At 40.5% G+C, this 25135-nt stretch overlaps 1 protein-coding gene across 1 annotated transcript in view; it reads right to left on the reverse strand.

Annotated features, from left to right (window-relative positions):
* pik3c2b (phosphatidylinositol-4-phosphate 3-kinase, catalytic subunit type 2 beta) overlaps nucleotides 1-25135 on the reverse strand; it is a 75685-nt gene that overhangs the window by 34293 nt on the left and 16257 nt on the right. Inside the window, 9 exon segments of the mRNA XM_071540493.1 lie at nucleotides 3801-3923; nucleotides 9154-9349; nucleotides 11398-11431; nucleotides 11894-12040; nucleotides 12207-12270; nucleotides 13165-13244; nucleotides 13803-13914; nucleotides 21845-21965; nucleotides 24524-24684. Coding sequence (XP_071396594.1) covers nucleotides 3801-3923; nucleotides 9154-9349; nucleotides 11398-11431; nucleotides 11894-12040; nucleotides 12207-12270; nucleotides 13165-13244; nucleotides 13803-13914; nucleotides 21845-21965; nucleotides 24524-24684 — 1038 coding nt within the window.

Below are 25135 nucleotides of genomic sequence, written 5' to 3' on the forward strand. Positions count from 1 at the left end.
GTTCATAGTGACATTGAATCGCTACATCTCTAGTAGAAGATGGACAGAGGGAAGAAAGGGAGGACGGACAGAAGGAAAGCAGGTTAGAGACGGCAAGGTATAAGGAGGGAGAGGTTTGAGAGCAATGGTTAGGAGAAGTAGAAGTTAGGTTCCATTAATGATGGATTATGATGAATGATGAATCCCAAAACTCAATGCTGCACGTCCTGCTTTTATGGATGAAGAATATCACTAAGGAAAATCAAGATTGGAAATAAAATTTAAAATCCTTTCTGCTACCGCTGCATGCTAGCAACGAGTAAAAGTTTCTGTTGGACTCCCCCCTAGTCAAAAGTGTCTGCTCTGTGCTTATTTGTCCAGAGCATTTGCATTTCAAAAGGAAGCTTGCCCCTCCTGTTAAGCTTATTTGATCACAGATTACCAACAGAATCGCTGTCAACATGCTGATTCTGAAAAACAAAAATGGTGTATGTAGCCTGATGAATTTAGCCAGATACAACAAAGTCATATACATATTAAACTGAAGATAGACAGATAGACTCTTCAGAGCCTGCAATGAGACAGTGGCATCAGGCTAGCTAAATAGCCTCTTAGGCCACATCCACACCAAGGTTATTATAGTTCTGCATTTTTCATTAGTTTTTATTTTTATTTCGTTTTGACTGACAATTTCAGTTTAGTTTAAATTCGTTTTTAAAGTGGGTTTGCTAGTTTAGTTTTTATTTTTTGAAAATGCTTAGTTTTAGTTTAGTTTTTATTAGTTTCAGTGTTAGTTTTAGTCTTTTTTTGTAATATGGGGTATTTGTCAGGGGCGGGATTCAAAAATTCTAAATACTAGGCTTATGTATGAAATAAATTGACAAAGACAAAAACTAAAGACATTTTCTCTATAATTTTAGTTTATTTTAGTTAGTTTTGTAAACACACAATACAGTTTCAGTTAGTTATCATTTTTTTGTAAAGCCTCGTTTTTATTTTTATTTCAGTTAACGAAAATGTTTTTTCACACCTAGTTTTCGTTATTTTGTTAGTTTTCGTTAACGATAATAACCTTGATCCACACTAATACCGATCTCCGTCCACACGAGCGTTTCAGAAATAATCTCCGTCCATACCAACACGCCTGAAAACGCATATCACATGACCGTTCACGTACACTGGGCATGTGCGTGCCGGGGTACACAGGAAGCAGATTGTCTACTCTGTGGTTGGTTGCTTAGTTGCAGAAAATAATACGGAAGAAGAACAGCAATAGCGAAAAGTACAGCCAGAGATTTCTTTGCTTGGACCGACGACGAGGCGGAACTGTTACTGCAAGTAACATATGAGTATAAAGCGAGTCAAGGCGGTGTGACTAATAAGACCCAATCAGGAAGCGAACGTGGGCGTCTGCGTCATCGTTTTCAAAAGTCTCCGTTTCCGCCCGTCCAGACTAAAACGCAATCCCGGAGTTTTCGAACTAAAACAGGGTCAGCAGCGTTTTCAAAAGTCTCGGTTTTAGTGGTCCGAAAACGGCGGAGTAGTGTGGATGCTAGGCGTAAACGTAGCAAAAGTTATGCGAGTGTGGATGTGGCCTTAGTAAACATTGGTTTACTGTTGGTCTGTGGTCTTATTATCCTGCTCACTGACACTGACTAATTTGTCCAACACTTTGGTTTTACTGTCACTATCTCCTGTGAATGAAGCCAGGAGTAAAAACTGTGCGTGGCCTAAGCAGTGATAGAGAGATGATATTCAACTCATATGATATTCAATTCATATGACATGTCACTTTGAGGACATGGCTGCAATGCTAACAGCTGAGAGCAGCACTGTGCACAGGTGGAAAGAAGAAAGAAAGAATAAGGAAAGAGGATGGATAACGTGACGGTCGAGCACGGGTCAAGGCTTCTCTGTTTTCCCCCTCGACCCCGACCGATGAGTGCAATTCATCTGCACCAACAGAAACAATTCATTCAGCTATCTGCCTCAAATGTCAAGGATCACCGGCTAAAAATATTAGAAAAGAATATTACAACAATAGCTGACCAAATATAACCCCTGGGACAAAGCGTCAAGTACAGGACATTGGGGGCAGGAGGAAATTGTCAGCGGCAACATGACACATAGCTTACATGCACAAGGTTTTGTGTACACACACACACACACACACACACACACTGGTTAGGCTCTGGGTATGAGTGGTTATGCACAACGTACTACCACATCATTACAACAGAGATTAGTCATTTCAAGATATTGTATAGACAATGTGGCCCTCTCTATCGCAATGGACTTGTGCAAAGTCTTTGTTTTTCTCAATCTAAACAGAAACTTACAATAACAAAAAACAGCCAATTCAAAGAAAAGAAAAATAGAAAGAAATAGAATAGAATAGAAAGAAAAGAAAATCCAAAGAAAAATAGGCCATGTTGTTAATCGTTGTTCATCTCAATAGCTAACATTATCAAAACGCCATTGTTATCTCTTATCAGGTATGACACATATATACAAATATATAAATGATAAAGTGTTTTCATTACAAATGTTCACTTAACATTATTTATAGCATTTACTAATCCCAATTAAACTTTTAAAAGACTGTTGAAAGAAATATGTGTTCATTTGATAGTTAGAGTCAAAGTTGGTGAAAGGCACACCTGTAGTGATGAGGTGCCGGCCAGCGAAAACAAGCATAAAAATAGTGAAAGTAGCCGCACACTCGTAGCTCCGATGTAATAATTTATTCGTCGGTTTTGTTAATGTTTCAACAAATTATTGCATCGGAGCTACGAGTGTGCGGCTACTTTCACTATTTTCATTTGATAGTTAACAATAAAACTTTCTTGCAGAAGGCACAGTACATGACACTCACCGGCTCTTTATGTGCGTTTGGTCTAAAATAGCTATTTTGTTATTTTGCACTCACTCATAATGCCGTTTGTTTGTTTGTTTGTTTGTTTGTTTGTTTGTCTGTTAGCAGGATTACGGAAAAACTACTGGCCCGATTTTCATGAAACTTGGTGGAAGGATGTAGCATGGGCCAAGGAAGAACCCATTACATTTTGGAGCGGATCTGGATCTGACTCACGAACAAGCAATAATAGCACCTTGGCGGAGGTCTGTGCTCTCTGAGTGCCCTTCTAGTTTTTCCATACTTTTCATTCATACTTTTCCACTTAACCAACAATTCCAACATGTCACAAACATGTTGGTATTGTTGGTTATGTTTAATCCTCCTCATTTGCTCTATTCGTACTTACACTGCCCATCAAAAGCTTGAAGCCACCTGACTGAAAGTTCTGTTTTTTATTCTCTTAAAGCCATTTTGATCTAAAGGCTTCTGCTTAAATGCTTGAAATGTGTTTCTTAGACAAATATAAATAGTGAAGTTGATCCTATGTATGAATTTCTTTCCAAAGCCTTTGCCTTTCCATCAAGGCAAAGGGCGGCTACTTTAAAGAATCTAAAATATAAGATAGCTTTGATTTGTTTAACACTTTTTTGGTCACTGCATACTTCCATTTGTGTTATTTCACAGTTTTGATGTCTTTACTGTTATTCTAAAATGTGGAAAATAGTAAAATTAAGAAAAATGTGGTGTGTCCAAACTTTTGACTGGTAGTGTATATTCTATTTTTTCTTTGCTGTGTCCTATTACTCTTTGCTACAGCAACGACCTGAGTTTCATCTCATTATTATTATATTTCCAAAGAAAGGGAATCAACATTGGTTCCAGATGTCTAAGAAAAAAACACAATGCTCTGATGTCATCCCAGTCAGACCAGTTCAGCCCAGTTGAGAGGGGTCGGGGTGCGTACCTTTGATCCCAGACCACCAGGTGGAAGAGGTATTTGCTGACCGACTGCTTGCTGGTGTGCTGGGGGGCGCAGAGCTCCGCCCCTCCGTGGGTCAGGGAGCAGGACAGGAAGAAGCCCTCGTAGCTGCCGGGGGAGAGGAAGCACAGATCCATCAGTCGCATTTTTGGAGCAAAATGTTAAAAAATGTACGAGAAGTTACGTCAAATGATGCTGAATATTTCATCCGAGCAGCTTTGATTGAGGTAAGATCTACTTTGTAAATAATTCAATAATAATTTTTTTTTTTTAGTTATTCATCAGAATTAACCAGGTAAATTTTTCCCACTGGGATAGGACGCTCCAACATAAAAATTCACAAATTTTTAAGAAATATGAGCTAATTTGACTATGTTAATAACAAAATAAATAAAAGTCATAATACAAAAAGTGTTTCTATTTGCGCCCATATTGAACATATACAATTTCATACCGACAGGATGAAAGAATTTTTTTCCCCCTATTCACCTGTGATACATTGCATGCATTTGCAATAGTGTGGTATTTTTAGAAACTTTCCATCCACTGAATAAGAAAAAGCACATACAACCGTGCAGGTGTGTGTTCAGTTAGCACGGCATGTTGTTGTGCTTGCATATCAGAGTGTGTGTGTTTGATATGGATAAAAAAAAAAAAAAAAAAAAACGTGATGGTATGTGGGTCAGCAGTTCCTCCTCATCTGCCAGCTCTCCCTCCCATCCACCTTTTCCCCTTCTTTCTAAGCCACATTCAATCCCTCTCATTTCCCCCCTCTCTCCTTCACTCCCTGCACTTTTTTCATCTCCCTCCTCCGATCCTCCCGTCTCTCTACGTCTCGATCTCCTCTCTCCCTTTTTTTTTTTTTTTTTTTTTTATTTGAACGGCCTCCCCCTCCCTGCGTTATTAAAGCGAGAGCCGGGGAGCCGGGAGGGAACGAAAAGTCCCCCTTTTCCCAGGAGAGAAGGTATAAAAAAAAAAAAAAGGGACGGAATGAAAAGAAGTCAGAGCGGACAGGGTCTAGAGGCAGCTAGTGACGGCTCACAAGCCGGGGCGTGTTTTGTTTTATAGCACTTCCGGGGCCCTTTGAGCAAAGAGTTCAGGCTAGTAGCAATTTGTGACTGTGGCCTTGAGAGCTTTACTCATTTTTGTTTTCTTCAAATTAGTTTTCAAATGTATCAGCAGTCGAGCCCCAGAGCCTCTTTCCAGATATATCCAAAGACAAGACAGTAACAGAGTAACTATGAGCATGGTGAACTGCAACCGTAAAATATCACATCGTAGATCTAAAGTTGGACAATCAGCTTTCTCCATAAAGGGCTGTCAACTCTGGAACACATTACCAACTGAAATCAAATTAATTCCAGATATAAAATCTTTTACAACAAAGGTTAAGTGCTGGCTAAAAGCAAACCAGAGCTGTACTCATGTTTAGCTAATTGTATTCTAAATTACTATTGGTGTATGGTGTATGTGTATTGGTGTATTGTGGTATGTGTATTTTATTGTATTTCCATATCTGTAGTGTATTGTGGTTTTATGATACTGAAAGCTGTATATTTTAATTACACTGTACATGTAAAAGCCCGACTAGGGACAAGAGTTGAAAATTAGCAATAGCTATAAAGTCTCTGTGCAGCACATCAGTTTCATGCTCTGTACTGGAACTATGTTAAATTGCATCGTCCCTATCAAATGAAATGAATAATAATAAACATCACATCCATTATCTGAACCAGTGTTCACGGCTACTGTGAATGAGTGTTTGAACCCAACGTTATAGACACATCGCAGGATATATTATTTTGGGGAAATCCTCTCTCTCTCTCTCTCTTTCTCACACACACACACACAGATGGTGTGCCACACTGGTAGCCAGGTGCCTAGCGAGCAGCCAGCCCCCGGGTCCCGCCCCCTCCGGCGGGTCAAAGGTCAAGCCCAGTTCCCAGGCAGGCAGCCTTTTGTCAGAAGCCAATCACGTTCCGGCGGGGGGGGGTTGATCGAGGAGTGTGTGTGTATGTGTGTGTGTGAGCGTTGGAAGTATTCATGCTGCAGTTTGGGGGGGGGGGGGGGGGGGGTCCCTGTGTCTTCCATTCAGACACAGGCTTCATTGAACTCCATTTGTTTTAAGATCAACATTTATGGTGCACTGATAGTATCTGTAGTATCCATCCAGCTCCCAAGTACTTGTAGCCACATCGGCAAATTAGGCCGTATTGATATCCATACATGAATGACATGATGATATAATACTTCTGAAATGCTGCATAGGCACAGCAGCTATTGTTTAGAGGAGGAGAATGCTAAATGCATTCTGGTTTATTAGGCCTAACCTTCTGCGCTGTTGTTTTTCTGTTAACCGATTCTGACTAAAATGTTTTAATCTGTTAATCTTATTATCGGATATTTCTGAAAAATGAATTTCCTACTTGGAAATGTCTAAATTTCACATGAACACGAATGCCAAAGTGCAAAGTCGGATAGGGCTGAACAATGAATCGAAATTTTATCGAAATCGCAATATGGCCTACTGCAATTTTCAAATCGCAGGAGGCGCAATATTTGTTAAAGGCGAAATGTGTCAAAATAGCATTTTAAAGTAAATATTGTGGTGCTGCAGAGATGTCCTGGCCTACACATCATATTCTACAGACTTAAGAAAACATCTTTGTTTGGTACAGATCCCCGCAAAAATCACACCATAATCTTTTGAATACGTTTTTCAATGAAAATGAGAATAATGGTGTAAAAATTATCATTCCCTCTAATATCGCAAATCATATCGCAGTTGCAATATCAGTCAAAATAATCGCAATTAGATATTTTTTCAAAATCGTTCAGCCCTCAAGTCGGATGATGAAGTCAGAAAGTCGGAGAAAATTTTGCTACCTGAGTTTCTGAGTTAATAACCTCCAACTTTTCCCAATGTCAGTCAACAGTAAGAAAAGACTTGTATGCTCCTTTATTACACATTTGTAAATAGCCAGACTAACTATCATAACTAACATTTAAGTGAAAATCGTTAAGTTAGCTTGTTAACCTGCAGGATGTCCACGTTTGTTTATTTTGTTTGTTTGTTTACTTGTCTTTTGGGTTTGATTTTATGACAAAATGGTGTGTAAATGCAATGCAATTCTTGTCACAAACTTTTGTAACATCTCTAAACTATACTGCATTTGAAGTCAACTTTGGCCAACATGGGATCAAACGGGTGTAACAGGAAAAAAAAAGAAAAAAAAGATGAGAGGTGAGAGGAGGAAGAGGAAGAAGAGAACGCGTGGAGGCAAGGAAAATGGCTATAAATGGATAAGGGGGGATAAAAAAAAAAGAGCAGGGGAAGCAGGAAGCAGGGGGAGAAAAATAGGGAGATCGAGGAGGAGGAAATGGGGATTGATGGGAGGAGAAGGGGATGATGGGAAGGAGAAGGGGATAATGGGAAGGAGAAGGGGAGGTGTAGCCGGTTCTCAGGGTTCTCCGCCCGCAGATGTAATCCTCGGGGATTAGAGCCAGGATTTCCAGCCGCAACAGCTGGCACCGGACCTGCCCCAGTGTGTGTGTGTGTGTGTGTGTGTGTGTGTGAGACCTCAAAAATATTCAGGACATATTTGGAAACACTGGCATAGATAAAGATTATGTACATACGAAGTGTGTAAAATAGTGTATGCATGTCTTGACTCCATACACTGCAAAAAAATCTTGAATCTTAATAAATCATTGAACCTATTATTGATGTTTATTTGAGATTATTTCTCTTGTTTCTAATGTACATCAACTTGTTTCTCTCTCTCTTGTTTCCTTGAATCAAGTGTCATTTTTTTCCGCCATCCTACTGGAATGATCCGCCTCATTCCAAGATACTGACTCGAGAAAATTCCGGAAGCATGTGAAACTGCATTGGAAACAAGTGGAATCATCTCACCCCACCCTGGAGTTTCTCACTTGTTTTACCGGGAAAAAAAGGATGAATATGAGACTGAATGACTTGTTAAGAGGGCCATTTTTTGCAGTGTACGTTTAAAATATGTGCAAATGTGTGTGTGTGTGTGTGTGTGTGTGTGTGTGTGTGTGCATACAGCCTGCAGTCATGTGTGTGAAGCTGTGGATGTGACTGTGCAATGGCGGATGTTTACGTGTTCATTTCAGCTTTAAGGGCTTCCCATAGACAACCAGTGTAGTATTGACCAATTCTACAATAAATATGCAATCAATCAGACTGCATCATAGGGCTGTGCAAAAAAATTGATACAGCTGAGTATTGCAATATTTTTTTCCGTGATACTGTACCGATTTTCCAGCCCCTCATATCGATACATTAAAAAAAAATTATTCATGTTTTAAACGGATTTAAAATGTCCTTAAATTTCCCTCAAATCCCTGTGATCAAATAGCCTACGACCTCCACTCCAAGAATATTTAATATGCACTTTATTTTCATATGATGTTATGGCATCTACATTTCAGTTCAGTGTGTTCAGTGACACAGTGTGCAACTGTGCAATGCAAATACCGTTCTAATAAATTGGAATGGAAATTTTGAATTAAATAGTTTTGACTCAATTTGTCCGCTGAGTTATCAATATAATGTGATACATACATATTAGACTACCCAGGTGGTACACAGCAAGTTGTATTTTCAGCTCTATTTTTAAATTTTCAGAAATTATGTAGAGTATTGCAATGTCACAATATGTATCGTATCGCAATGTATCGTGATACAATCGTATCGTGACCCATGTATCGTGATACGTATCGTGACCCATGTATCGTGATACATATCGTATCGTGATCCATGTATCGTGATAGGTATCGTATCGTGATCCATGTATCGTGATATGTATCGTGACCCATGTATCGTGATACATATCGTATCGTGATCCATGTATCGTGATAGGTATCGTATCGTGATCCATGTATCGTGATATGTATCGTATCGTGACCCATGTATCGTGATAGGTATCGTATCGTGATCCATGTATCGTGATATGTATCGTATCGTGACCCATGTATCGTGATAGGTATCGTATTGTGATCCATGTATATCGTGATATGTATCGTATCGTGACCCATGTATCGTGATAGGTATCGTATTGTGACCCATATATATCGTGATATGTATCGTATCGTGACCCATATATTGTGATACGTATCATATCGTGACCCATGTATCGCGATACGTATCATATCGTGAGGTCCTTGCCAATACCCAGCCTTACTGCATCATATCCATCATATGGGAGGACCGCAGTGACTGGACCCGATCCCATTCTTAATAAAAAGGGCAGCATTCACCAGATATATGGATCCAACCCTGGTGTGTATGGGTGCGTTTGTTTCGTGGTACCTGGCGGCCCAGGTGATGGGGATGCGGTGCGCGGCGTGCACGCTGAACGACAGCACGTTGGTGACGAGGCCGGCCTCCTGGATGGGCGCCGTGCAGCGGTGGCTCTGCGGCGTGGTGTGGAAGTTGGCGTTGAACGTGCTACAGTACAGCTCCACCAGGTCCAAGATGGCCGCCGTCAACTTCTCCACCACTTTCTCTGTAAAATAGGTGAGATCACATCGACTGTTTTTTGGGCGCTTTTCACATCAGGGGACCCGGGCCCGGATCCGAGTACACTTGAGCCCAAAGTCCAGTTTGTTTGATTAGTGTGAACACTGTGTACTGTACTGTGCCGGGTCCACTTGGAAAGGTGGTCTCGAGTACGGTTCATGTGTACTCGGGTACGGTTCGCATCAGGTGTGAAAACTACGGTACCGAAACACGGAAGTGGACTGCTAATTACAAGGTGATGTCATAACTATTCGACTGTCCCGTTCAAACCATGACCGCAAAAATGACCGCGAAAGCATCTCTCTGGTCTACCGAAGTAATAAAATGCTTCCTTGAAATTTGGGCAGACGAAAACATACAATCACAACTGGCCATTACACACAAAAATGCCGAGATTTATGGATTAATTCGAGAGTATTTCCATGCACGTGGGTACAATAGAATAACAGAACAATGCCGTGACAAACTAAAGAAAATGAGGCTGACAACATAAATGTCACATAGTTGATGACACAAGTGTACTCTTCTTCTTCTTTGTGTTTATTGGCGGATTGCAAACCAACGAGGTGCATACCGCCACCTACTGTATTGGAGTGTGTAGGTACGTAAGTGTACTCGGGTACTGAACAACACTGCTAATGTGAAAGCTGAGCGGTGGGGGGGCAATCGTACTCACGGAACGGTACGAAGCAATCGTACCTAATATGAAAACGACCTTAGTCAACTTTGCGGATGCATTAGCTGCTTTTCCACCTCATGGTACCGGCTCAACTCGCCTCGCATCACCTCGACTCTACTCGTTTTGGTAGTACCAATTGGTTGTCCACTGCACTGCAAGAAACTTTCAATCTAAGTCATTTACACAAACACAAGATCTCAAGTCAAGACTTTAGAAACCTTTTCAAGTCATCAAAGTACAAGTCAGAGTCAAGTCCCAAGTCACCAGAACCCAAGTCAAGTCAAGTCTCAAGTCTTGTCTTCATGCATTCAAATTGTGACTCAAGTCAAGTCATGTGACTCGAGTCCCCACTTCTGGGTTCTCCATCTGAATGCTTCTCTTACACTTTGTGATGAACCAAGCACTATGAATAATTCATGTTACTGACGCCAGCATCAGCCACTCGTTCACACATTGACCCCATGACCAGTCCTGCCTCAGCCAGCGGAATGTAAACCTAACAGTCCGCCCTACACACTACAGCTGACTCAGTTAATACACACCCTCGACACACTTCCTTATGTTTAGATGGGTGTGTTTATGACTTGTCTGCTGTGTGTGTGTGTGTGAGAGAGACACGCACTGCTGAAAGGCACTTGTCAACTTGACTTTGCTTTAACATGCATAAAGTGTGTGTACAGAGTATCTAGTTGGTATGCTGGTGCTTGTAACACAGGGAAAATAACACAGTCAATCATGAATATTAAACAAGCTGTTGTTCTGAATATACTGTTTTTTATCTGATCACCTATTCCGAATAAGCTGTTTTTATCTGTTAACCTATTCTGACCAACTGTAGCCGAATTTACATATAGGCCTTTCTTGAGACCGACTACTTGACTAATCATTCGGACTAGCCCAGTGGTTCTCAACGTGGGGTCCGGGGACCACCAGGGGTCCTTGAGGGGGTTCCAGGGGGTCCCCAGTAAATTGATGAATTGTTAAACTTCAGCATTATTTAAGTTAACACCATTAGAGAATGTAGAAGAATGACTGTTTTGATCATAGTTTCTCTGTTATCTCTCTACCTACAATACAGATAGTCATGGAATTCTGGACAAAATCATATCTGACAATAAAAATATTCTCAGATTTGGGTTTTAGAGACAAAAGTCATCAAATGGGGGTCCGTGGCTCTAATGTAGACCACATTAGGGGGACTAGCCGACCTTGACCTTTTGCACTAGTATTGATGCCCCTCTAAATATTTCCATCCTCTCCTTTTTGATCTCCATCTCTCCTCCTCCTGTATCCATTCTTATCCCAATGAAAAGCTGGGAAAATTCCTGATGAGGCTATTTCACACAAATACATACCTCTGTTCTCTCTGACAGCAAGTACTGATGCATCCTGGGAGGAAAAACAGAGAAGAAACCATGAAAGACGGTCAAGGTAGGGACGGGAGGATATATCGAAATTCAATATATCGCGATACAAAACTGTGACAATGCGTATCGTGGGTCAGAAAAATGGATCGCTGTATTAGCTCCATTTTATTCTGCTGTAGTAATCACAAATGAGACAGCTTTGACCATCACAGTTTCACAAGCTCTCCATCCAAATTATATTATTTGTACTTTGTAATGACATTTCTAAATTATTAGAAAATAAGCATAATTCTGCAGACTTTCGCGTATCGAATCGTATCGTGAGAGAAGCATTTCGTCCCATTCCTAGACAACTGTAGTCAGCTGATCCTCACTCACAGAGTAAAGAAATACTCAAAACGCCAAATGTCAAAAATGCATAGCTGTCCTTGGGGAAAATTAAGAAACACTTCTGGTATCTTCAGGGCATTGACGGCTTGTTCACCTTTTGGACCTTGGGCTGTAGGCGGCAGGGGCATGCTGGGAGCTGGTTGAGGGCGGCGGTCACGTCAGGCGTCTCCACGGCCGCCAACGAGCTGCACAGCGCCTTCACCGATTGGACGAGGCGCTCCACGTGCAACGGCATTTCCGCCTTTTGAGAGGACCATGACAGAAGCAGAAGGTGGGAAAAAAATTCTGAAAATGGCTTAATTTAGAGCTGCGATGTGGATCTCCTGAAAATGCATTTTAAAAAGGAATATAAAATTAAATGCGCGTTTGTGTGTGTGTGTGTGTGTGTGTGTGTGTGTGTGTGTTACCTCTGACAGCAGGAAGGACTCAGCTTCATTGTGAAAGGTGTCTAGGAGTAGTGTCAGTGCTTCCCTGTTCAAACACACATTCAGAATGATGAAAAGGTTAAACAAAAATAAAAGTTCAAAAAGAAGGTAAATAACTATAATAGCTGTAAATAACACAAACGATAACAAAAATCAGAAATGTGACTCATGACTTTTTGACCAACATTTTGTCACCCTCAACCAAAACAGAAAGAGGAAAGCATGAGTCTATTCAGTGTAGTGAGAATGAAGGACATGCAATCAAGCTTTGGTCATAATCAGTTTCTATAAAAACACTGACTACGTTTACATGGACAGCAATAATCCAATATGAACCCAATTAAGACAATAGTCTGAATAAGAAACTGCCATGTAAACAGCATTTTCCAGTTACCTTAACCTGAGTAAGATCATAGTCTGAGTAAGCAGAATCAGACAGAATCAGACATGTGGAGTATTCTGATTTTAGTCACATTATTGAAGGGTATTTTAGACATGTATACACTTTAATACAACCATCACTCTCTATCGGAGGATTTATGGCTTTTTGCCACACTGCCTTCCAGCGGTCGCAAACTTGCTTCTAGAGGTAAAAGATGACTGACAGCAGAAAAAAGAAGTCCCAACATTTTTGGGGTGCGGCTGAAACTGTCACCCTGCTCAGGATTTGGAGGGAAACGGATATCATGAAGTTTTCAATAAAGGCGGAAACTGTGCTTCTCCTTTGTCCTGTTAATTGGACTTTGCTCCGCAGCGTGTAAACGGAAATATGTATGGAATAATATAATATAAACAGCTTAATCACAGTATTGTCTTATTTAGAATAAGGCCAATAGTCTGATTATTGCTGTCCATGTAAACGTAGTTAATGAGAGACTTGACGAGGGTTTCCTTTGAAAGTCACATCTCAAATGAGGCACTGGCTCCGCCCCTCGCTCACCTGGTGACGGTCTGTTTGATCGGGCGCTCCTGCAGCAGGATGCTGTGGTTCATAGTGGAGGCGGTCTCATCGTCTTCCTCCTGTCAATCAGAGGGAAATCGAAAATCAGTCAATCAAAAGGAAACATCTTGGCATCCATCCTGTCTTTTCCCCATCAACGGATATCAAAGTGAGGGATTACTTTATGCTTAATGGTTATGACCCAGTATGAGTGTGTGCGTATGTGTGTATCTCTGTGTGTGTGTGTGTGTATGTGTATATGAGTGAGAAGGAGAAAAAGAGAGAGAGACCCCATGCGATGCCCACTTGACCTAACATAATTGTACATATTTCTCATTCATTTCATTCTTTGCCTCGGGATGTTCTACTGCTAAATTTTTGCACGCCCTCATAATGCTGTAGTTCATCGTTTTTCATATTTCTCATTCATTTCCACATTTCATATTCTAGTGTTGTAATTGTAGGTTCTGTTATGTTTAATACCCCCATTTACTTACTTATTGAACAACAACAACAGACAAATGACCAAACATCAAATTATGTATGTTTATTCACGCTTCCTGTTTGTGAGGCTGTGAGGATGACTTTGTGTGTGTGTGTGTGTGTGTGTGTGTGTGTATGTGTGTGTGTGTTCGCACCGTGCGAGCCAGCTCTGTGTTGACGGACGACCTCTTGGTGAGGAAGAGACGGATGTCCCAGTCAAACTTGAGACACTGCTGGATGTACTCCAGGCCTGCTAACGTCTGAGAGCTGAGAGAGAGAGAGAGAGAGAGGGGGAGAGTGGGAGAGAGAGAGAGAGAGAGAGAGAGAGACTGTTTAACCTAGTCTTCAAAACATGGTTCATCCCAGAAATATGGAACGAAGGTGTGATTACATCTATATTTAAAAATGGTGATTACTGCAATCCCGACAATTACCGAAGTATCACTATAACCAGCAACCTTGGAAGATTGTTCTGCAGCATTATCAATTCAAAAATAACAAACTTCCTGAATGAAAACAAACTACTAAGTAAAAGCCAAATTGGATTCCTCCCCAAACATCGAACCACAGTCCACATTTACACTCTTCATACACTGATCAGAAAGCATGTTCACCATACCAATTAAGGGATAATCTTTGGCTGTTTTGGAGACTTTAAGAAAGCCTTTGACTCAATCCGGACTCAAAGGTCTTTTTTCCTGAAAATTAGAGATGCACCGATCGATCGGCCGGTGACCGGAATCGGCCGGTTTTCAGCTGATCGGCCATGACCGGTGACCGGCCGATCAGTCTCATATATCCGATTCTGTGCCGGTCAAATTTAAGACAACGGTAAAAACTCCGCTGTAATTAAGCAATATTACACGAGAGGGTGTGCGTTACCGTGATGCTTACGGACCTCGGCGCTGACCGCATCACTGTCGTGCCAATAATGACGGTAACGCACACCCTCGAGTGTAATATTGCGATTATACAACAGTTACCAACAAAATAAAAGATACAAACAAAACGTATTCATATTGTTGGGCAATTCGCTCTCAAAATAAAAAAACTTTTTGCTAGTGTTATCTCCGTTTCCCTGGAAATACATGGGATCTGACTAATAACTGGAAAACAATCAGTCACGTCAGTAGACTCCTATGTAATGGAACCTAGTTTACTACTCCAGCAAGTAGGCGGAGCCTTAGTAACGACCTAGCAACAGAGACGATTTCTAGTCCCTGTTGAGTCAGCCAGCCAACTTAAGCTAATGCTTTCTAGAGATCGCGGGATTTCCCAAACTGAATAAATACCACACATATAAACACAAAACTGCCTTGCTAGCTCAATCTTGATGTAACTAAGATATCTGCTGAAAAAAATAATTTTTCCATGGACAGATTTAGCTACTATCTCCGCGAACTTCACATGTATTTTTAAGCTAGTAGCGCCGTGTCACCGACTCACCGGCACAGCTGATGGATGGCAGAGCGTCTGGTAACATCAAGGCTGAACAGAGTTAGCGTAGCGTTATATTTAAATATATTGTATGATAATATGGCGGAGTAATATTTAGTGATGAGCACGGCTAGGTGTGCTGTCATGCTGATTTGATCACGTTCTAAATGTCTAGTTGATCTATCAGATTGCTTGGTCGGAACTACCTGTTGTATAATAGTCCATAATAGTAATAGTCCGTGTGTTGTTATATAGATCTGTTGCACCTGTTTTCTTTCGGGAAAGTATAAAGTGGGATATACTGCAATTCATTTTCATTTGGATTTTATTTGTTCAAAAAAGCTCTGTCCAGTAACCTGGAGCACTTTTTTATTTTGAGATTTGTTTGAGTGAGAGTGAGAGAAGGTCCTGTAACCTGGTGCAGTTTTGGAGAAAACGTAAGTTATTAATAGTCAATGTTTTATTATGAACATACAATTGAATTTTAATTTTCCATTAAAGAAAAGTTACAAAAATGTTTGTGTGTGCTGTCAATTATAGTTCTTAGAAAGAAAATCGGAATCGGCCAAAATCGGAATCGGCAGGTCAGACTTTTAAAAAATCGGAAATCGGAATCGGCCAAGAAAATTGCAATCGGTGCATCTCTACTGAAAATGGTTGAAAGTGGCATTGGAAGTTGAGTTTACAAAATAATCAAAAACATGTAGGTTTGTATGTATGTATGTATGTAAACCTTTATCTATTCAGGGAGGGCCATTGAGAGCAAGCTCTTTTTCAAGGACGCCCTGATTACAGCACAAGGTATAAAAAACACATTACAAACATTACAGTAAAAAAAAACATATAAAACAATATAAAATCACAGGAAAATCACAGGTTCAGATAAACAACAAGACTATGAGAAGCAGGTGCAATCCCCACATAATGCATCCTCTAAAAGCGCCCTGAACTTCTCCATAGAGACAAATCGGTCCAGTTTAAGAGAGTCCTGCAGCCTATTCCATCTATCAGGAGCGTAAAAACTGAAAGCGGTCTTTCCTGCCTCACTGTTCATACGTGGTGTGTCTAATCTAATGTGTGTCTGCCAGCGAGTATGATACCCTGTAGCACTGAAACTCAAGAGCCAAGACAAATACAGTGGAAGCTTGCCAGACAAAGCTTTGTAAACAAACAAAAGACAATGTTGCTCTCTTCGAATGGTAAGGGAGGGCCAACCCACTTTCTCATATAAGATACAGTGATGAGTGAGAAAATCATCACCAGTAATAAAACGCAGAGCACTATGAAATACCGCATCAAGGTAGTAGGTGATGCATGCATATACAGGACATCACCATAGTCAAAAACAGACATTGTCGACTGCACAATGGTCTGTCTACTGATAGTAGAAAAACAGGACTTGTTCTGTACAAGAATCCAATCTTTCCCCTCAGCTTTTTGGTTAGGTGTTCCACATGGGTCTGAAATGAAAGCCTATTCTAGCCAAATGCCCAAATATTTATAAGAATCAACAATTTCAATTTGCGCACCCTGCAGAGTATGAATACCTACTGGCATCAGTCCCATGAGACCTCGGAAACAACATACATTTTGTCTTGTCAGAGCTCAAGACAAGCTTGTGGCCAATAAGAGACATCTGAAACGCGTCAAAAGCAGACTGCAGATTTGCAGCGTCCATTCTAAGCGTGGGGTCAGTAGCATACAGGATTGCGTCATCCGCATAATAATGGGCGTCACAATGTGGAGAGGAGGGTACCATGTTGTTAATATATGGAGTAAATAAAAGTGGACCCAAAATAGACCCCTGTGGGACACCTTTACCAATTACAAGTGAGCTGGATCTAAATGTATGAGGGAAGTAAATGCAAAATTGTTGTTACAAAACAACAATTGATTCCTACTCCAGAATCTTTCATTTGAAGATATTATATAAAATTACTGCTACTAAAAAACAATTTAACATGTTTAATATTGAACAATCATCATTATGTAGATTCTGTAATGAGGAAGAAGAAGACCAGTTGCATTTGTTTTTCTATTGCTATTCTATTTCTATTCCATATGTTGCAAGTTTGTGGACCAAGATCGAAAATTGGCTAAGGCCACTCAATATTTCTTTTAAACTTACACCTTTAAACATTATGTTGGGGGTTCTGGATGAAAACCGTCCCCAGATAATAAATACAATTATTCTGTTGGGTAAAATATTTACATTTAAAGCTCAATCAAGAACTAATTTGAATCTAAGTTTCTTAAAAAACACAGTGTGAAGCCAATTTCTTTTGGAAAAAATAATTGCTACAAACAATTACAAACTAGCACAACACAATATGAAATGGGAAAAAATTTGCTCTAGTGAAGAGTGGGACTATATAAAACTCTAAACACGCTCTACCTGTCAAATGTGGATTTCAGTTTCTAAATGTACTGGTACTGTCAATCTAATTATTTGAATTACTGAAGGGATCCTATTATTTCTATTTTGTCTTTTTTATTTTTTTTCCTTTTATTTTTTGTGAGGATATATTATCATGTCATCATATTGTTGTGTGTGTTATGTGTATTATTTGCCTGTAATATATAAAAAAAAAAAAAGTAAATGCAATGTAAAAGTAAAAAACAGGACAGAGGGATCCGTCAAGGATGTAACTTGAGCCCAACACTTTTCAACGTGTATAAATGAACTGGTAACACTGTTAGAGAATTCCATCTGCCAAGGACTCACCCTGGAAGGGAAAGAAATTAAATGTATCTTTTATGCTGATGAGTTACTTCTCCTCTCCCCCACAGAGGAAGGCTTAAGAGAAAGTTTATCCATTCTGACTGGAAAAAACTAAAGCAGTCATTTTCCAAAAGAAAATCACAAAAAAAGAAATACAACTTCTCTCCACAATAAATACAAAAACTCTCAACCACACCACCAGATACAACTACCTAGGCCTTACCATCAGCTCATCTTGCCAGTTTGACACTGCTATTAACATTGCATTGCATTACAATTAACATCGTACAGTAAATTATAATTCATGGGACAAAACACCCACTGAGATGGCACACTTAGAATTCTGTAAAAATGTTCTTAAGGTCCACAGAAATGCCCCTAACCTAGCCTGTAGAGCAGAAGTAGGTTGATATCCTCTTCTTCTTACTATTGAAAAGAGCTAGTATCCTAAATGTTGGTCCCACTTAATGCTAAGTGATCCTGACTGCTACCATCACTGAGCTTTCACATACACCCAGAGAGTGACCCCCTGGAAAAGTTAGCCCAAAAACATCATCTAACCCTAATCACAAAAATCACACCGGCAACATTCAGACATCAACAAACATACATTCACTATTGGAGAAATTAAATGAAACAAATAAACAAGCTTAAGTGCTATCAAGCATTAAATAGAGACTACAAATATGCAAAGTACCTTACTGTAATTAAAGACCCCAAACAAAGAAAACAGAGAAACAAGAATCTGCCCAAACTGTCATTCAAAAGACATTGAAAGTGAACACTTCCACAAAACACTTCCTCATATTCTATAAAAAATATGAACATTTAAGAGGATTTTTTCCCCCAAATCTTAGAAAAACACCAGATTTTAATGAACTTCAAGCTAGGGCTGGGCGATAATTCAATATTATCGTTTATCGTCTTTCAGTGGAATCATATTGTGATGATATGAAGATATTTTGATATCGTGATTAGGGCTGGGCAATATATCAATATTATATCGATATCGTGATATGAGACTAGATATCGTCTTAGATTTTGGATATCGTAATATCGTGACACGGCATAAGTGTTGTGTTTTCCTGGTTTTAAAGGCTGCATTACAGGAAAGTGATGTCATTTTCTGAACTTACCAGACTGTTCTAGCTGTTCTATTATTTGCCTTTACCCACTTAGTCATTATATCCACATTACAGATGATTATTTATCAAAAATCTCATTGTGTAAATATTTTGTGAAAGCACCAATAGTCATCCCTACGATATTGTCGCAATATCGATATCGAGGTATTTCATCAAAAATATTGTGATATTTGATTTTGTCCATATTGCCCAGCCCTACTTACAACTGAACATTTAGCCCACTTAGTAGAAAATACCAAGATATATATCGTGTATCGCCATTCAGCCTAAAAATACCGAGATATGATTTTTGGTCCATATCGCCCAGCCCTAATCGTGACACACATTTCTGCTGTGTAAACTGATGATGACAAGCAAATTTTACTTAAAAACTCTCATAAAATGAGGTATGGTAGGAAGATTATTTGAATATTTCTGTTTTGTTTGACATCACACCTAACATTACCATTCGGTTTGATTATTTAACGTGATTTTGCATACATGAACCATATCGTGATATATATTGATATCCTTATGATTATCATGATATTGATTTCAACCATATCACCTAGCCCTACTTCAAGCATGATGCTGTTTCAGCCTGACAAGAATACAATTCCGGGGGAAACATAGAATACTTGTCATATTTAAAAAAAAAAAAAAAATCTTTCATGAAAATTGTCAAATTTAAAGATACTGAATCAGCTATTGCCAGCTTCAAACCAAACATACCAGCATTGACCTTCAAACACCATATCGGTCAAACCCTACTATTCACTATATACATACAATAGTGGTGTTTGCTGCAGTAATCAGACAAAGCCTTAGAGCCACAGGCCCCATTATACAATACAGTGGAGCACAGCTGGCCTTAGCAATACACATGGGAGGTTACTGTGAGGTCATTGTTTACGAGAGAGAGAGGGAGGGAGAGAGAGAGAGAGAGAGAGAGAGAGAGGGAGAGAGGGAGCGAGAGCACTGCAGGAAGTCCAGTCCTCTTTTCACAGCTACAGGTTATCAGGCTGAAACACACTTCCTCTGACAGCCACAGGTCACACACACACGCACTCACACACACACACGCACACACACACCCATCTGCAGCTGCTCCAGCAATAAAAACATACAGTGGCATAAACACACACCCGCCATAATACTCACAAACCAAAATGAAACACACATTAAGCAGCGACAAATTGGACAGAGACAGAGAGAGAATGTGAATGTACGTTTGTGTGTGTGTGTGTGTGCATTGTGTATGAACCCCCCACAACTAGAGAGTGAGGCCAGCTCTAAGGTGCGTTACTTTTTAATATTTTTGGGGTGGATGGGAGTGGAGGGGGGGGGCCTCTGCGGCTTGTCTGGCCCACTTACATGAGTAGTGCTGGTTTAGCAACGGCCACAACTGAGCTCTACACTGTTATTATGGGTGTGTGAGAGAATGTGAGGCCGCACCACAAACCACACCAGGCTTTTCCAAACCATTCACACACACACACACACACACACACACACACACACCCCCATATCCCCCCCAACTCCCTCAGTATATGTCTGGCTGAGTGGGTTCAGCTGACTGAGGTTTAATGATGGGACTCAGGCTGCAGAAAAAGTCCTTCACATTTAAATGATGTGAAATAAACTAAATCACACTTTTACCCAGGATGCCTTTGAGCAGTGGGTGACATTTGGAAATGATTATGAAGTATCAAAAAAATGTAACTATGAATGCTCCAACTAGTGTTTTATGTTGCAAAATGTTTATGATTTATGGTCCATCTTAAAAGACAAATGAGACATGAAATTTAAAGCATGTTTTGCTGTTTTGCAAATAGTCATAGAATATCACACATTCTCAAGCTCCACGGGGGAACTTTGCATGGGGAAAGGCCTTGATATGTGTGTGTGTGTGTGTGTGTGTGTGTGTGTGTGTGTGTGTGTGTGTGGTCAGTGCGTTGTGGCATGATGGGTGACGTCCTAGGTGCTGGCACTGGTCCCTGGAGGCTAGATGAGGAGACAGGGGGGCCTCTGTCTCAGCTCTAGCCCAGAAGGGGTGAGCTGTGCTGGGCAGGGAGAAGTCGCACTGACCCCCCCCTTGGCCTGGAGCCACTGGAGGGTGAGGATGGGGGGGTTGGTGTGTTTGTGTGTGTATGGGGGAGCAGAAAGAATGGAGAGAGGAACTTTGGTGATTGCCAAGCGAAAAGAGCTTGTCTGTGTGTGTGTGTGTGTGCTTGGCAGCTAATCTAGTGTCCAGATCACATCACTTGAGAAGGTCTGGGCGATATGGTTGAAATCAATATCATGATAATCATAAGGATTTTTCTCGATATCAATATATATCACGATATGGTTCATGTATGCAAAATCACATTAAATAATCAAATGAATGTTCATCTCATTGAACCGAATGGTAATGTTAGGTGTGATGTCAAACAAAACAGAAATATTCAAATAATATTCCTACCATACCTCATTTTATGAGAGTTTTTAAGTAAAATTTGCTTGTCATCATCAATTTAGACAGCAGAAATGTGTGTCACGATATTAAGATATCTTCATATCATCACGATATGATTCCACTGAAAGACAATAAACGATAATATTGAATTATCGCCCAGCCCAAAACTCGATTTCCCACAATTCCAAAATCCCACCAATTTGGGAAACCCCTTACCAAAAAGAACTATAGTAATCCTGTAACAGATTTTGGATGGATGCGATACAAATATCTAAAACTATAATAATAACCTAGGAACATATGGGTCATGTTCTTTGCTGACATGTACCATTCTGCCATCAGCGGAACGACAAAGAATGACTGAAGGAGCACAATAAGAAGTAAAGGAGGAGATGAGAAAAAGAGCAAATTAGCAGAGCCGGAGACGGAAGGGAAGATAGGGGGTGAAGTCCTTACTTGTTGAGGAACTCGGTCTGGCCGCAGACCTTCAGCAGGTAGTCGTCCACATCGATGTGGTCCAGGTCGTCCTGGGCGTAACACAGCGTCTGGTAGATCAGCAGGTCCACAGTAGAGGAACCTGAAGGAGACGGACACAAGTCAGAAGCTGCATTCGGAATGGTTCACTCATTCCCTCACTCACTATTCCCCATGTAGTGTTTATCATATAGTGAACTCTACAGTATGGGCAACAACTGAACAAAATTTCGGACACTACAGTAAATATCACTGCGTCAACACAAACCAAGCATCATGACAGCAGGTTGAAATGGACTCAGGTCGTTTTTATTTTGACAAGTTTTGAACGTTAAATTACAAATAAATTGTTGAAATTCTAATCATGTGCAAGTGTGGTTTTGTCAACTTTGTTGCTCTCTACTAATGGCAGCAAGCTGTTTTGGTTTGGTAAACAAGCTTGTGAGCTAATGACTAACACAAGCTTTCATATCACCTCCTGTATTGGTGGATAAAGTAGTTAGCTGACCTGTGATGATGATTCCTGCAGTTTTGCTGCTCTTGGTTCAAAACAGAGGCAACTCGAATGAGGTGTCTAATAAGTCTTTTGTTGATTTGCCAACGCTGTCAACCGGTAAATAGACCAGTTTCTATTAGCTAACATGTTAGCTAGCTGCTTCTTCTTCTTCGGTAAGACACGATCACATTGCATTGTGGTATACAGGAGAAATTGTAGGGTACTGTTCACTACAATTTGTAGTGCATTGTGGGTATCTTATAGTGGACTATTTAGTGAATCAAATTAACCGTTGAGAATTCGGACACTAGTAGGAAATGGTGGATTTCCTCTGTAATAGGGAACGGTTTTGAACAGAGCTAGAGAGTGAGTGTGTGTGATAATGAGTTATTACACAGCTTGGTTGAATACTCAATTCTGATTGTCCAATGAAGACATTCTGAGGTCTGTTATTTCTGAATAACAGACCGCTGTTTCACATCTAATAAAATCACTCCGCAGTCAAGAGGTCCAAGTCAATGTTGTTTGTTCCTAATCAAATTAAGGAGCGACACCTGTGTGCCAAAAAAGACGTTACTCCTTGGTTCCTGCAGGACCTTTCTGGCAGAAGCTTGTGAGTTACTTAAGCTTTAAATACACCCATTTCAAATCAGCATTTTGTGTCAAATGACTAATATCTTTGGTAAGTAGTCGTGTAATAAGCGGGATAATGTACAGACCACAGAACTCGAATGGATAGAACGGTCATTCCCATTCAAATCAACGTTCCTGGACGGCCGGAGCGGCGGCCATTTTTATGAGAACCGTTGGACTAGCTTCCGTATAAACCGACTTAACAGGAAGTCGTTAAGGCGAGAGGTTTTACAGCAAAGACCAAAGCAGCTTCTCTGTCTCCTCGCTGCCATAGAATGCTAACATGCTAATGTTGACTAGAGGAGCTAGAGAGAGAAGTACAGTCTGTGGTAAAGCTACGTTAGCCTCGACGCTAACGTTAGCCTCGACGCTAACGTTAGCTTTCAGTTGAGTTTTGACAGTTCGCACAGTTCTCATGCAAGTGTGACACACTTTACGGCCTTAATGCACAGACTTGCGTTGTCACCATAGCAACTAACCCTTAAAATATAGTAGTCGGCAATTTATGCTCTACTAGCCAAATTACCATGACAAACATTGAAAGACCGTTCAAGTTCTAGCCATTCAAGTTCTGTGGTACAGCCCATCCTTTTGGGTCTTGAATCACCTTGTTTTGCAGTAATGACCAGCTCACTGTACTTTATCCCTTACATAATAGAGATGGGCAATTTTTTTAAATTTTTTTACGAAAAGTGACATGAATTTTAAAGATTTTCCGATTTAAATCTATCTTTATTTGAATGATCCGATATCGATTCATAAAATCCTGAGATCGATCTTTTAATATATGCCTTTTCCCATGGATGCTTGAAGCTTGAAGCTACACTGCACTAAAGAAAGCACTGGTCACTCTCACTGACTGTAGAGTCTGTAGAGTTGCACAGCTTGCACTATATTGTGTTGACTGCTGTAGTGTGTTGGTCATGTTAAATAAAAAGTACATTAATGTAACTGCTTTGGGGTCAATTCTTAATGTAAACATTAATATTTTTAATAATGCACCAGGTTAGAGGGTTCCTTGTACAATTTACAGCATTAGTTCTCTGAGAATCTCTTTCATATCCAAGCAAAATTGGTATTGTACCTGAAATATCCCTAACCGAATCGATATTGAATCGGATCAAATCGGAAATCAAATTGAATCGGCACCTTGTGAATCGGAATCGAATTGATTCAGGAAATCAGTGGCGATACCCAGTACTAATGTTACATGTAGCATTTTGCGTTTATCAAAATAAAGACCACATTTCCTATAAGCCTGTTGCCTCCTGTCACGAAGAGGATACTACTTGTCCCCCTCCCTGGTGTTGTGTTCAGGTACTAGCTAGGTATACCTATATATAGTACTGCTTATACTATGCAACTATTCAGTGTTTCCCCAAAAATGTAATCAAGCTGCATCATATCCATCATATCAGAGGTGGACCACAGTGACTGGGGCCAGATCCCGTATTTCATAAAAGGACAATATTGGCCCTGTATGTCAGGATACACACACACACACACACACACACACACACAGAGCGTCTTACCATCGCAGGTGAAGGTGAGGGGTTCTCTGAAGTGGTCGCTGATGACGGTGACTTTCACGCTGACCCCCAGGGCCTGCTGCAGCTCCTCCTGGCCGACCGACGGCGACCAGACGAAGCCGGTGTTCTTCGAGCTCTCGCTGCACGGGTAGGCCGACCGCAAGCTGCACACACACACACACACACACACACACACACACACACACACACACACAGTCACAAAACTGCCATTTGAAGAGCTTAGGCTAGCTAGTGTCTTTTAAATCACTTCTACGTATGCACTCTTTATTCTTCTATTCACTTGCTTTTAGATAAGTGCTATATACATAAAGTTTGTTAGGTTTATTATTATTATCCAGAATAACATGCAATAAGTGAGCAGGTAGGGGTTCAGGGTCTTGCTCAAGGACACATGTCTGTTTGTGGGGATTGAACCCGGGACCATCAGGTTACGGGACGGATTGTAAACCACGGTATTCCCGCTACAGAAATGAATTTTGGCAGGTTCGTAAAACACATGGGCATGTTTGTGGAGAAAACAAAGCACGGGCTTCGGCTTCAGAAAAGTTCACTTTACTGCATTTTTGTATTTGGTTCATTTAGGTTCACACTGCT

This window comes from Centroberyx affinis, unplaced genomic scaffold (assembly GCF_046629955.1).
Source record: "Centroberyx affinis isolate AG114_WGS23_722 - 3 ecotype Tasmania unplaced genomic scaffold, CSIRO-AGI_Caff_v1 ptg003646l_1, whole genome shotgun sequence".
In the NCBI taxonomy this organism is placed as follows: domain Eukaryota; kingdom Metazoa; phylum Chordata; class Actinopteri; order Beryciformes; family Berycidae; genus Centroberyx; species Centroberyx affinis.